Source organism: Siniperca chuatsi, linkage group LG7 (genome assembly GCF_020085105.1).
Source record: "Siniperca chuatsi isolate FFG_IHB_CAS linkage group LG7, ASM2008510v1, whole genome shotgun sequence".
Lineage (NCBI taxonomy): Eukaryota > Metazoa > Chordata > Actinopteri > Centrarchiformes > Sinipercidae > Siniperca > Siniperca chuatsi.
In genome coordinates this window covers 28,674,359-28,687,138 of record NC_058048.1, presented here as the reverse complement: position 1 = coordinate 28,687,138, position 12,780 = coordinate 28,674,359, and the positions used below count along the sequence as shown (strand labels likewise).

General features: G+C 40.0%; 1 protein-coding gene across 1 annotated transcript in view; it reads left to right on the top strand.

The window, feature by feature from the left end:
- The window catches only part of LOC122879207 (mitogen-activated protein kinase kinase kinase kinase 5-like), a 33,854-nt gene extending 21,186 nt beyond the window's left edge, over positions 1 to 12,668 (top strand). Inside the window, exons 12-32 of the mRNA XM_044203061.1 lie at positions 317 to 433; positions 766 to 847; positions 1,442 to 1,494; positions 2,467 to 2,522; positions 2,619 to 2,663; positions 2,950 to 2,970; positions 3,062 to 3,107; positions 3,867 to 4,020; positions 4,474 to 4,574; positions 4,887 to 4,928; positions 5,776 to 5,854; positions 5,964 to 6,040; positions 6,397 to 6,457; positions 7,143 to 7,245; positions 7,337 to 7,395; positions 8,282 to 8,385; positions 9,408 to 9,585; positions 9,740 to 9,808; positions 10,559 to 10,651; positions 10,766 to 10,892; positions 11,991 to 12,668. Coding sequence (XP_044058996.1) covers positions 317 to 433; positions 766 to 847; positions 1,442 to 1,494; positions 2,467 to 2,522; positions 2,619 to 2,663; positions 2,950 to 2,970; positions 3,062 to 3,107; positions 3,867 to 4,020; positions 4,474 to 4,574; positions 4,887 to 4,928; positions 5,776 to 5,854; positions 5,964 to 6,040; positions 6,397 to 6,457; positions 7,143 to 7,245; positions 7,337 to 7,395; positions 8,282 to 8,385; positions 9,408 to 9,585; positions 9,740 to 9,808; positions 10,559 to 10,651; positions 10,766 to 10,892; positions 11,991 to 12,087 — 1,764 coding nt within the window. The 3' untranslated portion in view covers positions 12,088 to 12,668. The remainder of the gene's footprint in view (positions 1 to 316; positions 434 to 765; positions 848 to 1,441; positions 1,495 to 2,466; positions 2,523 to 2,618; positions 2,664 to 2,949; positions 2,971 to 3,061; positions 3,108 to 3,866; positions 4,021 to 4,473; positions 4,575 to 4,886; positions 4,929 to 5,775; positions 5,855 to 5,963; positions 6,041 to 6,396; positions 6,458 to 7,142; positions 7,246 to 7,336; positions 7,396 to 8,281; positions 8,386 to 9,407; positions 9,586 to 9,739; positions 9,809 to 10,558; positions 10,652 to 10,765; positions 10,893 to 11,990) is intronic.
- Positions 12,669 to 12,780: the final 112 nt, after the last annotated feature.

The window sequence follows — 12,780 nt, the reverse complement described above, 5'->3', positions numbered from 1 at the left end:
CCCTCAAGTGGCCAAAAAATCCGTTATTTCAGGTTTCAAACAGCTGTCCACAGCTCAGCCTTCTGGTATAAAAACACTACTGACTGACTGTCATCCAGTCTCAGTCTGGTTTGAGTCTTTCCTCAGTCTTGGCCTCCTGTAAGCTTTGTCTTTACTTAGACTGGACTGAGCTGGTCTTGACCACTATCCTCCTTCTTGCAGTCTTCATCATCTTTACTTCTGCTTACTTACTGTTTCTGTTAGTCTGTACTGATTGTCTCTTTCTCCATCCTTTGTCTTCCTGGGTCTCCTCTGCATCTCGTTCCCCTCCCTGCAGCACATGTTTTTGACCCAGCAGTGCCTGAACCAGGAGCTGACCCTGGACCTGGTGGAAAAGTATCGACACCCTGAGAGACTGAAGACCTGCCTGGTGACAGAGGACGACGAGATGGAGGTCTTAACCAGATTCTTATTAACACTTCATTTTAGAAACTGAGATGAAGCTCTCGATAGATATTATGATGATTCAACCTTAATGGTGTAGTACAAAACTTACCTGAAACTTCGCATGTTTTCTCGCTCTTCATTATAGATTATTTAATGTGTTATATCAAGCCATTACATTTTTTTTGCTCAAAGCTTTTGGTGGGGTTTAATTCGACTTTAGATTTGAAATCAAGCTTTAAAATAAATGTTTAGCCAACTGGTGGTCAGGATGTCTACCGCAAGTCCCTCCCCTCTTTCACCTGTGATAGTTTAAATCGTATGTTCTCTTGTTGCTTAAAGGTGGTGGTGCCTGGATCTTTAAAGAGGATCCAGTCTATCAACAAACACAACCGGGCAGAGAGGACCAACTCTGACATAAGCTGTGAGAAAACACACACTCTTTCACTTGAACTATTATTAGATTGAATACATCAGATTTTTGGCATGGTGGGGAGTTTTAAGACAATTGTTTCAATACATCTATGGTTTCAGAACATGTACAGTACATAAGGATAATCAAAAATAATTGATAATAGTTGATTCATGTTTTTATGTACAGTACATAAGAAAATCAATCTGTTTATAGCAACACAAACTCCTAATACTAAAAGTGTTTGTATTTATATCCGTTTAGAGAGAGAGGATGATATTCCTAGTCACCTGTGCTCACTGGCCTTAATGAATCATTTTCTTGGCCATTACTTCTGTTTTCAGCATTCGTCTCCATTTCAGCTGTCAGTATAACCGAAGCTGTTTGAATATTGCAGGGGTCGCATCATTTCACTCATCCTGCTGTTTTGGCACATTTGTTTCCTCCCTGTTGCTCTGTATTTATTGGATGATAATAATGCTGGTGAAAGAATACAAACGTATTCCGCCATCGCTCTCGTTCTCTGGATAAGACATTCTGGAAAATGACCGAAATGTTCATGTGAAAGTGTCGTTGTGTTAAATCTTTTTACTTGTGGTTGCTCAGTGGAACAGATCTACACTCGGAGGCCTGTGAAGAAAGAATCACCAGACACAACGGTAAGATGATGACACATTTAATGTTAGTAACAGGACTTAGACACACATCCATGCATACAAACATATATACAGTACATACAAACACACACTGTATATATATATATATCTATTTGTACTGTATATATACAGTATGCATATATATACATACACATTTATAAACAACTTACTACATATTTTTATGTATTTATGTACATACAAATGCACACAAAATATACATATACTACATACGTATATGCAAACATATACATGTATATATCTGTACTGTATGTTCAGTATGCATGTATGAACATACAATACTTATACATACTGAACATACTTATAAATACATATGTACATGCATATAGTACACACATAGAGCACATGCATACATGCAACTTGTAAAATACATACAATACATAGATAAAAGCTTGTACTGTACATGTATATGTATTAGTATGTATGTATATATGTACATACATATAGTATATGCCTACATTACACATACACATGGTACATATGGTACACTGTACAAATGATACTTACAGGACATAGCTAGTGATGCGTTACGTCTTCATCCGTGTTAGTATTGCAAAGTAAATATTTTTTATTTTCACATCAGTGGTACAATCTGTAAAAAGTCAACATTGCTGATGTTGGGACAGGCACGCAATAATAAACAGAGAGTGTTATGTCCTGTGAATGTCAACAAGAACTAGAGGACTCGTCAGAGGTGAACTTTTTGTTCATTTGTTTTCTGTGGGGGACTTAACTGGGATCTTTCCTAGCATCATTTTGAGCGCACAGTCTATCATATTTATCATAAGGCGAACAAAAATATTAATTCAAATAGAGTGTGGATGGGAATTTGTGCCTGTTGGTTCTGTCTTTTCTAGTTTCTCCGTATTACCTCCTTTTTCATATACATTTGTAAGTTTTTACTCATTGAGTGTAACCTCTTTTACAAATATTGGTAATTTCATGTGTTTTTTACAGTTAAGGCCTTCACTGGGATCACTGGGATCAACCGGCAGTAGCAAGAGTCCAGTGAGGTAACTGGATCACAGATCAGTCACGGACATGGAGTCACGCCAAACGCCATTTTTCTGAGTAAAATAATGAACCTCTCTTTTCTCTTTCTCTCCCAGGGATCAGGATACAGACTCAGACGATGACTATGATGATGTGGATATGTAAGAAAACGTCACACGATTTCACCAAATCCATGTTTAACAAAATATCACAGCAGAAATTATTCGTTCCAAAACACTACAGCAGCCTGAATTTGAGCTGTTTTGCATGTTAAATACTTTACAAACACAGATGATTGTATGTAAAATGTTCTTTATTTTTTATTTAATTTGTTGACTTTATTGCCAGCATGTTTCCTCATGTTTTTCTCTTTCGATACAGTCGATCATATGCAGTAATTTCAATAGATTGCATTGACACTTTCTCTCTGTCTTTTGTCCACCTCAGCCCTACGATACAAGCCACCAGGTTAGCTGAATAAACACACACTCACATTTGTATTAATGTGTATTTGCATCATTAACACACCAGACTGAAGCAACACTCTTTCTGCCAACAGTCTCACAATGCCAGCGGATGAAACCCCTCCTCCTCTTCCTCCAAAGGTGATTACTGAGTGGACGGGGAACAAATAACATGGTTTTATATGTGTGTTTATTACAGTGACAGGGCTGAGTGTATGTGTGTTTTTACATCCTATTTATATTAAAAAAAAACATTATCATGCAAATTATTTGTAGTTAAAACAGTTATTACCTGTTAGTGTAATGATTATCACACTGTATTGGCTTTTATCGCACTCATGTAAAGGCTGAAATTTGAAATGTAAGGTGTTAACAGTTATTGCAGAAGACCTTTCCCCTGCATGTTCATTCATTTTTCAGCGGTTCTACCACATTTAACAACACATTTTTGAATATGTGACAATTGATATTGTTTTAGTATTAAATATTAGTTAGCAATGTTATTTGACTATTACTTAGTAGCTTATTGTGTTAACTGGAAAGCATTACGTTAATAGTTTGTACATTTTATCACATTAAAATGTTATAATTATACTACTGCTTGATAAAAATTGTGTCCAAGATCAGGATAGAGATCAGGATAGTAGAACTCCTGCGTGACTGACTGATTGCACACTCATACAACAAGTCAAAATAACTCCTTTTACAGTGCAACAGTCGCAGTTTGGGTCACACATTTAGTTTAGTGAGCCCTGGAACACATCAAACCTCACTTCAAATGGTTTTGGAAAAGATCAGTAGGCAGTTTCTACTATTTCAAATGTAAATGCAGAAGACACTCAGCGTTCTGTCTGTTTATCATGCACACTGTTTCATGTCGGTATGTTTCCGTGTGTGCAGCCCAAAGCGAGGACCAGCTCAGATGAAAGCATTGCGGGGGAAGATGATCGGGCGAGGAAACCCTCCAGTCTGTACGCCCCCTCCACTCTCATCAGGACCTCCAGTGGGACGCACGTCCGGCCTACGCCCAAACAACGACATTCACGACACTCAGGTGAGCTGCCTCCCCTTCACACTGTACTGAAGGGGCGCGGTCATAACGGCTGAAGGAATGAAACGGCAGTATACACAATATAGCAGTGAACTTGAATATGTTTTCACAATAATAAACATTAAAGAATAAATTATTAAGTGAAGCTCTATATTTTTCCACCAGAACTGAGCATGAGCATGTCTGTTTTACATCCTTTCAGTACAAACATGGTGCCGTATTCAAGAATGTGTTTTGTTAAATGGGAAATATTTCAGGAGTTAGTTTGTCCAGTTTCATCCTCAGCCATCACCCCCACACACACACACAGAGAGAGACTCACGATCACTCCAGAAAATAGTTTTTTAGATGCTGCGGGAGACTTTTCAACAGAAAATACGTGTGCCTTTTTATATGAATGCAGTGCAAATGATATCACACGGTTACTTATTGTGTGTTCGTGTGTGTGTGATCCAGACCCTGCGTCCTTCCCTGTCCAGTTTAATGACAACCCGGCAGACCTCCTTCCTCCTGAGCTCCCCCCTAAAGGCATACGCAGACGGCCACCCCCATCAAAGGTGAACAACAAGATTCATCTTTCCTTTTTTTTTGTACTTGTAACATTGTTGCTAAGAGAGCCTGTACACAACCTACTTTTATAAGAAGAAATATCCCCAGAAGACACAGATATTGTGTTAAAATAAGAGAAAGCAGAAGAAAGTAGAGACGAAATTCAGTGCAGGCATTAACAGGAATGAAATGTTCAGTTTATGGTTAAGATTTACAGAAGCTAATATTCAGCTGTAGATAATGGAGGAACGTCTTTCCATTTCCTTTTTGATTATCCACGTCTGACACACTCATCATGAGGTTTTCCTCTTTGTTATCAGGACCCTGCTGAGTGTGCCAGCCCCGTCACGAAGAAGCCTCCTGTGAGTTTCTGTTTCTTTGCCAGAAGTTCTCCTCCCTTCACATCAACTCTACTGCTGAGTGTCTGAGATGTGTGGGCGGTGGTGTTTGATGTTCCACGTGTTTGTACAGTGTTTTACCCAAGAGAGACTATCAACAATTTAGATTCAGCAGGCTCCATATTTATTATGATCAGCATCAAAAAGCCCCAGCAGACAAAACAGTTGTGTACTTGCAGTCTTTTTAAATATTTAAATATTTTTATGATACTTTTATTCAGTAATATTATTATGTTTATTTTTACATTTGGTTAATAATAAAAGAAATGAGATGAGGAACAGAAGAATTAGACAAACAACAAAATAAGTAAGAATACAATTACACTTATAGAACATATGCATTGTTGAGACACAAACGATCACATCCATCCATTGTGTCTAGAAATACACAAATATTGTGTATTTGTAAACCGGAAGTGTAGTTTGGGTGTTTACTTTATAGTTATGTATGAGGAATACATACTTCTATAGAAAGAAATAATAACGCATAATCATGAAGTAAAATTCAAAGATCAGAGTTTGCGGTATATGCGCGTTGTGCAAAATTAAATATAATTTCCTTCTCTAAATGTCAATCCTTTGCAAGCCTGTGGACTTAAAACTGATAATAACCTCAGTTGCATCACCTCATTGACCTTTACCATTTAAACAGAAAGCATCTTGTGGGAGTGCTGTAGGTGTTTATTTGTAGATAAAGCAGATAAATACAGTCATTCTGGTATGAGACTTCACAATGTGGCTTGAAGTTGCATCACTGATATAAACTACTGAGGACAAAATTCCTAATTTGAATGATCCCCTCTCTCTCCAGGTCTACTTTAAAAAGATCTTCCATGGCTGCCCTCTTAAAATAAACTGCTCCACGACCTGGGAAAACCCCGTTACCAAAGGTTGTATCATTGAATAAAGTGCACAGTACATTCCCTGCTCTCTCTCTCTCATGTTATCAAATTTCTGTCTGTCTGTCTGACCAGCCTGTGTTTCCTCTCTCTCCCTCAGACCAGCATCTGATCCTGGGGGCAGAGGAAGGAATCTACACCCTGAACCTCAACGGTTCAGAGGCCACGATGGAGCTGGTAGGACATTTATCTGATTAATACAGAGCTACACTGTGGATCAGTGTTTCACAAACTTTGGGTTGGAAAAGAACAGTTGGGATGCGAGAAGACTGACGTGAGCCCCAAAATGACTCCGAAAGGGGTCTGGTTTGGTTACTGGTAACGTTGTTTTGGCCAACATTTTGTTCCTAAGGTTATTGTGATGCAAAACTTCAGAGCAAAATACTGAAGATGAGTGACTGACAGACTAGAATAAGTCACACTTGATCAGAAAAGAGTACCACTGCTTGAAAAGCGATTAAAGTGCTTTTGAAAGAGACACTGATGCAATAAGGAAGCAGTGAATGAATGGATGTCTTCTCTTTCTCTTTCAGTTGTATCCCGGGAAGTGTACCTGGGTCTACACCATTAATAACGTCCTCATGTCTGTATCAGGTAAATTAAACAAGTGTTAAATAAGAATTGGATCGTCATTTAGCTGTGTGGCTCTATTCCCTGGGAGCTTCCTGAAAAAAGATAAGACTTAGAAGTCTCACTGGAATTTTTAGTTTAAAGAACATATTGAAGTGCTGCTAACGAAGCAGAGGACATGTTTTAATTAACAGCTCAAAGGACTTCTGATTCTCTTTCTGCTTTTAACAACCTCAGTGTGTTGGCTGTAAGGCTTTTATTCTTTCATAATCAAGCAACAGATTGTGGTTTTAGCTACGCAAACATTTCTAGGTGGCAGAAATAATTTGATTTGTTGAGTTAAATATCAATGGTCGGAGCCAGAATCAGAGTTTCTGGATACATCTGGATAAAAATATAAATATTCCTTAATTTATCATTGTCCACCATATTATTCAAGATGTTTCAGCAGGTAAGTGACCTAATCTACATACAAGTGATGCTAAAACTGGCTGCTTCAGTGGTTAGCATGTTTGCTTGTGTTCTGCACATTTACATGGATTTAATAGCAAGTCAGGTGGGCGAGTCTCTAAGCTGGCCATAGTTATGAATGTGAGTGCTTGTCTGTCTACTTGTGTTCTCCCTGCGATGGCTGCAGCTGTCTGAGACTCTCAACAGGATGAATCGGTTAAATAAAACTTTCAAACTGCGTCCGATTCTGTGTTTACAGGTAAATCATCGCAGCTTCACTCCCATTTACTGAAGGAGCTGTATGAACAGGCTCGGAAAGACCAGAGGATGGTTGCCTTGCCGACTCACAGACTGTTACCAAGGTAACACTGGACTCTGGATGTGAACATTTTGTCTCAAAAAGCCACATCTGCTCATGCAAGTTAAAAACTATATTATCTATTTTGTCTTCAGGAGATGTGCAGTGACATGTAAAATACCTGATACCAAAGGCTGCAAGACCTGCTCAGTTGGTGAGACAAAATGCCATGTTTGACAGTTTATACGTCTGTGCAGAGACAATACATATTATTAAATTTGGCATTAATTCCCTGCACTGCAATAGTGTGTGTGTGTGTGTGTGTAAGTTGGTGTGGTGGAAAAGTTTCCCCATTTCTGTTCTTCTACACCTCTCTGCTTCCCTTTGGCACTGTTTGAAACCAAATGATCTGCACGCTAGTTTGAGGATTTAAGCTACATTATGAACACTGAAGGAGGAAGATTCCTGTACATTAGACAGTTTTACAGTGTTGATTGGTTCAGAGATAAGACGGTGTAGTCCCTCATTCGTCCAGGAGTGTTCTATCGTAGAAAAGGTTTCAGTCGTAGTCATCTGGACACTGTTTTCAGAATCAAGACATTTCGGCTCCCATCTGGAAGTCATTCTCAATTGTGAAAAAATGGGACGGGAATTAGAAATTTAAGCTACTCTGTGTTACATAAGCCCCGCCCTCAGGAAGGAGTCTGCCTGAGTATCTGTTGATTAGCTAGTTTCACCTGAAACTGACCTAATAGTTTCCAAGATGGCCCAGTAATCAGTAATCAGGCCTATTGTTTTCTGGCTGCACCTCCCTCATCACTGTTAAGTACCTGATTAACATGTGATAGGTGTGACCAAGGTGATAATACATTCTGACAGACTTTGGGCAGATTGAATCTCAGACCACCATTTCTGTTCAAAGAGGGGTTCTCTTTTTTCACAAAAATGGCTTCCTTGACACCCCGTTCAAACCAACTCTTCTCTCTACTTAGAATCTTCACCTCGCTGTCTTCAAATGTGCGGTTTGTGGCTTTTAGATGCAAATGCACGGCGCTCTGAGAGCTAATCAACTAAAACTTCTTCTGTCTTGTCTCCTGTAGCAGGTAACATGCAGCGAGGCTGCGTGTTCCTGTGCTGTGCTCTGGAGTCCAGTGTAGTGCTGCTGCAGTGGTACGAGCCCATGCACAAGTTCATGCTCATTAAGGTATGTGTATAAAACCTTGGATTATTTTGTAGTGTAGTTTTTTAAGTGTTCTGTACTATTTCAGTCCTCAGGGGGACAAAAGTGAACCAGCTCACTTAGGTTAATCAGTGACACATGTATATATGTTCGTAAGGAACGTGGCTGTCAGAGTGGCTTCTCTAGAGTCCCAAAAAACTTGAGTCTTTTCAATTTAAGCAGGATGTATGTCACTACTATTACCAATTTTTATATAAGAGGATCAAACAGGTCGAGCCATTAAGATCTGCAAACCCTGGCTTATTAAAAACTGTTTAAGTCTAATGCTGTGTTCCAGAGAAGTCAAAAAGTTGGAAACTCAGATTTCCCACAAAGAAAGATGCAAGGCAACATAACATCTCAACCCAGGAGTTTCTGAGATCATTTGACATCAGTGTGAATGTGGCAGCAAATGCAACACGGCGTCAGGCTTCTTTTAGAGGCCCACGAAATGAAAAAAGCATGTTCTTTGTATTATTCCATCACGAGGTGTCAAAAGTGCATTTTCATGTATAATTGAATCAGAATCGCAACCTTTTCTCTTCCTATAAAGTTCACACACTTTTGCTGCATCTCGCACTGAAGGTCGTATATTAAAAGAGTGAGCAAAAAGGAAGAGTATAACATGGATGATGTATAGTTTGATGCCACGGGCTTATCTTTGTAACTTGTCTGTCTTTCAGTTTTTGCCATTTTTATTAGACTGTTAACACTGACAGCAGCTAATAAAATGACTGCTGGCAGGGAAATGAAACATTTTATGGTCACTATTAAATTTATGAGTTAGCTTTAGACCTTTGATCATAAAATGGTTATGGTTCCCAGAATAGGCTCATTGGTGCCCTCAGTTACACACCATGCCGTGGCTAAAAGGTTGCAGGTTTTAGTGTCCTTGAACAAAACAAAACAAACTTGTCTGCTTTGTTTGCTGCCCTATGTGAGAGGAAAACCCACAGCTAAATATCCAAGGACATTTAAAAGGAGACTTTTCTCTTTCATGCTTGCAGAATTTTGACTTCCCGCTGCCCAACCCTGTGCGGGTGTTTGAGATGGTGGTGGTGCCCCAGCAGGAGTACCCGCTGGTGTGTATCGGTGTCTCTCGGGGGTCCAGCCCCAACCTGCCAGTCACTGTAGAATACATCAACCTCAACTCCAACACATCCTGGTTCACCAGCTCTGGCCTCGGTAGGTTGACACTGCATTATGAAGACTTTAGAATACAAGGAGCTACAAAAATCAACACCGTGATCTGAATTCCCAGAAAGCTTTCTGCATTTTACATTTGACACTGTTGTTTTTGTTGTTGTTGATGGTGGTGTCGGTTTTTGTGTTCTTACAGAGAAACCTTGCCCAGATGTAGTTCAAGTAAACCAGTTGGACAGCAGCTCACTGCTCATCCTCATAGAAAGTAAGTAATACAAGTTTCCTTTAACGTCTGGCATTAATATTAAAGCCCTCACAATATGGAATATTTTTCAGACATTACACAGAGATGCACATAACAACACAAATATCTGTACATTATTGTGCCTTGCAATACACAACATTACCAACTATGGCCTCAAAATTAGTTAAATCAACACCTCTTTGTCACACTGAACATGAGACCCTTTGCTGCATGGATAATGTGTTGGGTTACATTAGATTGTACATGTGTCCACTCCCAACATATTGGACATAATACTCACCCTGTTATAGCACAGTATATCATGCTGGTTTATCTATTATGGTATTACTGGGAATTACTCAAAGTTTTGCAGAAGCTTCTTGTACAAAGGTACAAGTCATCACGCATTTTGCAAGACATTAATGGGATCTTAGGTTAAGTTATTTTGTTGGTGTTTATTCTTAAATATGTGATATGGACAATTAGGTACAAGGTGGTTTGAGGGTTTTGTTAGATGTCAAAAGTACAAAATCATGGATCCCACCACAGTCATGGGCCGAAGCAGTGTGGTTTAAAAATGAAGTATGTTAAGTTCAGGTGTTTGTTAGACAGGGGACGGTTCTGGCAGAGACTTTCAGCTCTGCCCATAATTGTGATGATGGGATCTATAATAGCGTGTAAACTCTGCGTTATGTTTTGTCCATGATCTGTCCATATTTCCACACCGATGCAGCTGGTGGTATTCCAACACTAAGCCTCTCTCCTCCACAGAGTCAGTATATATAGTTGGTCTGGAGGGGGAGTTGAAGAGCACCCGGCATCTGCCACATGAGACCACCTTCTCTCATGATGTTGAGTCTATAGGTGAGAGCATCCAGTTACAAACCAGAGATGGTTCATATTTTAGGTGATTAGAGTTCAGCATTGACTCTGTCTGTCTGTCTGTCTGTCTGTCTGTCTGTCTGTCTGTCTGTCCAGTCCATTTTGAGGACACGCTGCTGGCAGTGTGGCGTCACGGCTGGCAAAGGAGACGACAAGGTTTCACTGACGTGCTGGAGGAAGCCAACGACCACAGGAAGATCTACAGACTGGTGGAGTCAGACAGGTACAGCATGTATTTAATGTCTGGTTGCTTAGATTTTTTTCTTTGTCTGGTCGGACATGGTGGCTTTTGTTGCTACTGCCAACTAATCAGCTCAGCTTCTGTTTATTACAAACAATTGGGAAATGTGAAACACATCACTCCATCTGTGGCAGAGAATTTTTCCCAAGAAAGACTTGGGAACAGTTTTTGGACCCCCAGAGTCCAACAAGAGTAAGAGTCTTCAGCTAGCTAGCAGCTCTGTGAGGCTGTACTTAGGCACAGCGGTGCTTCAAGCTAAATGCTAACGTCAGCATGCCAACATGCTCACAATGCTAATGTTCTGATGTTAAGCAGGTATAATGTTTACCATGTTCACAATCAGAGTTTAGCGTGTTAGCATGCCATTGGTTTTGCGGGTATTTGGTCATAAACCAAAGTGGCGCTAGATGAAAAGTCAGATGATCCCCAAACTTATTATAAGTCAACCTGAGGGGAACATGAATGTCTGTACCAAATTTCATGCTAAGCCATCCAGTAGCTGTTGAGACATTTCACTAAAAGCCAGAAATGTCAGCCTCAGGGTGGTGCTAGAGGGAAAGTCAGATGATCACTAAAGTCATTATGAGTCATCCTCTGAGAACCATGAATGTCTGTACAAATTTTCATGGACATCAATCAAATAGTTGTTGAGATATTTCAGTATGGACCGAAGTAGTGGACCGTCAGACCGACATTCCTAGAGCCATGACTGACAAAATCATGCAGAGATTTGATTTGACAGATTTTTCTGATATCACACATATTTCATTTTAACATATAGGAACTGTCTGATGTGATAAACACTTGTCTTGTTTCTAAGCTAGATGTTTTGTGTCTGTTTAACACTGAGGTGAAGCAGGTTAATGTTAGGATTATATGTAAATTCAACATTTATATTCTGGATTTGCATCGTGGACAGAAACAATTGTGTGACCCCTATCCATTCATAAATTAAAACTTATTCATAACTGTTATGGTGTACCATATAAGTGTGGCCACCCATTAAGAGTTTCATTGAGTTTAGGCAGGCTTAAACTCCACTACATCCGTGCTTGACCTCCTCTGACCTTCTCACTGCAGGATGGTCATCTTGGAGACGCGTCAGATCGAGGACCAGACGGGGCTGTCCAACCTGTATGTCCTGGAAATTGCTGAGAACTATGTCATGCTGCCCTGACGCTCCTGTCTGCTGGCATAGGGCATCATGGGAAACTCCCAACTCCACTTCTATATGAATGCCTCTACCCAGGACTTGCATCTGTCATCATTAACTTTGACAGGCATGGATGCGCTGCCACAGTATTTTATTTTCTAATGGGAGGAGAGGAGATGTGATGGCAGGATGTTGCAAACCCATACTGACCTAAGAGGATTGTTGTGTTGTAGCCTGTATCCCTCAATCTGGGGGGAGTCTGCTCTTATTTATGCTAATTTCAACATGGTTTGTGAGATCCCGACAATCTCCATAATCCAGACAGCTGAGAAAACCCTAAATGAATAGTGAAGGAAGGTCCTCCTTTGACATCCTTTGCTATCTACTTTCTTCTGCCTTCAGTATTGTCGATCACAGCAGCAGCTGCCTGCAGGGACTGAAACATATGGCTTCCTGAAGACGCCACTTACAAGCATGAAGGACTGAAGCATAGCACTGCTGTTGCTCATGCTGTGTGTTTTGTAACCTGCCTTTGTATGTCAGTGTTGGACCAAAGATACACACTTCTCACTGCCGTTACACTGTAATAAAGTTCATTAACACAAGATGAGGTGAGCTGTATTGATGTTGGAGGGGAAACAGGGGCAAATCAGTTAATGAAAGGTGAAAGATAATTAAGTAAATCCCTGTTAGTGTGTTTAGGTGGTGTGAGTATTG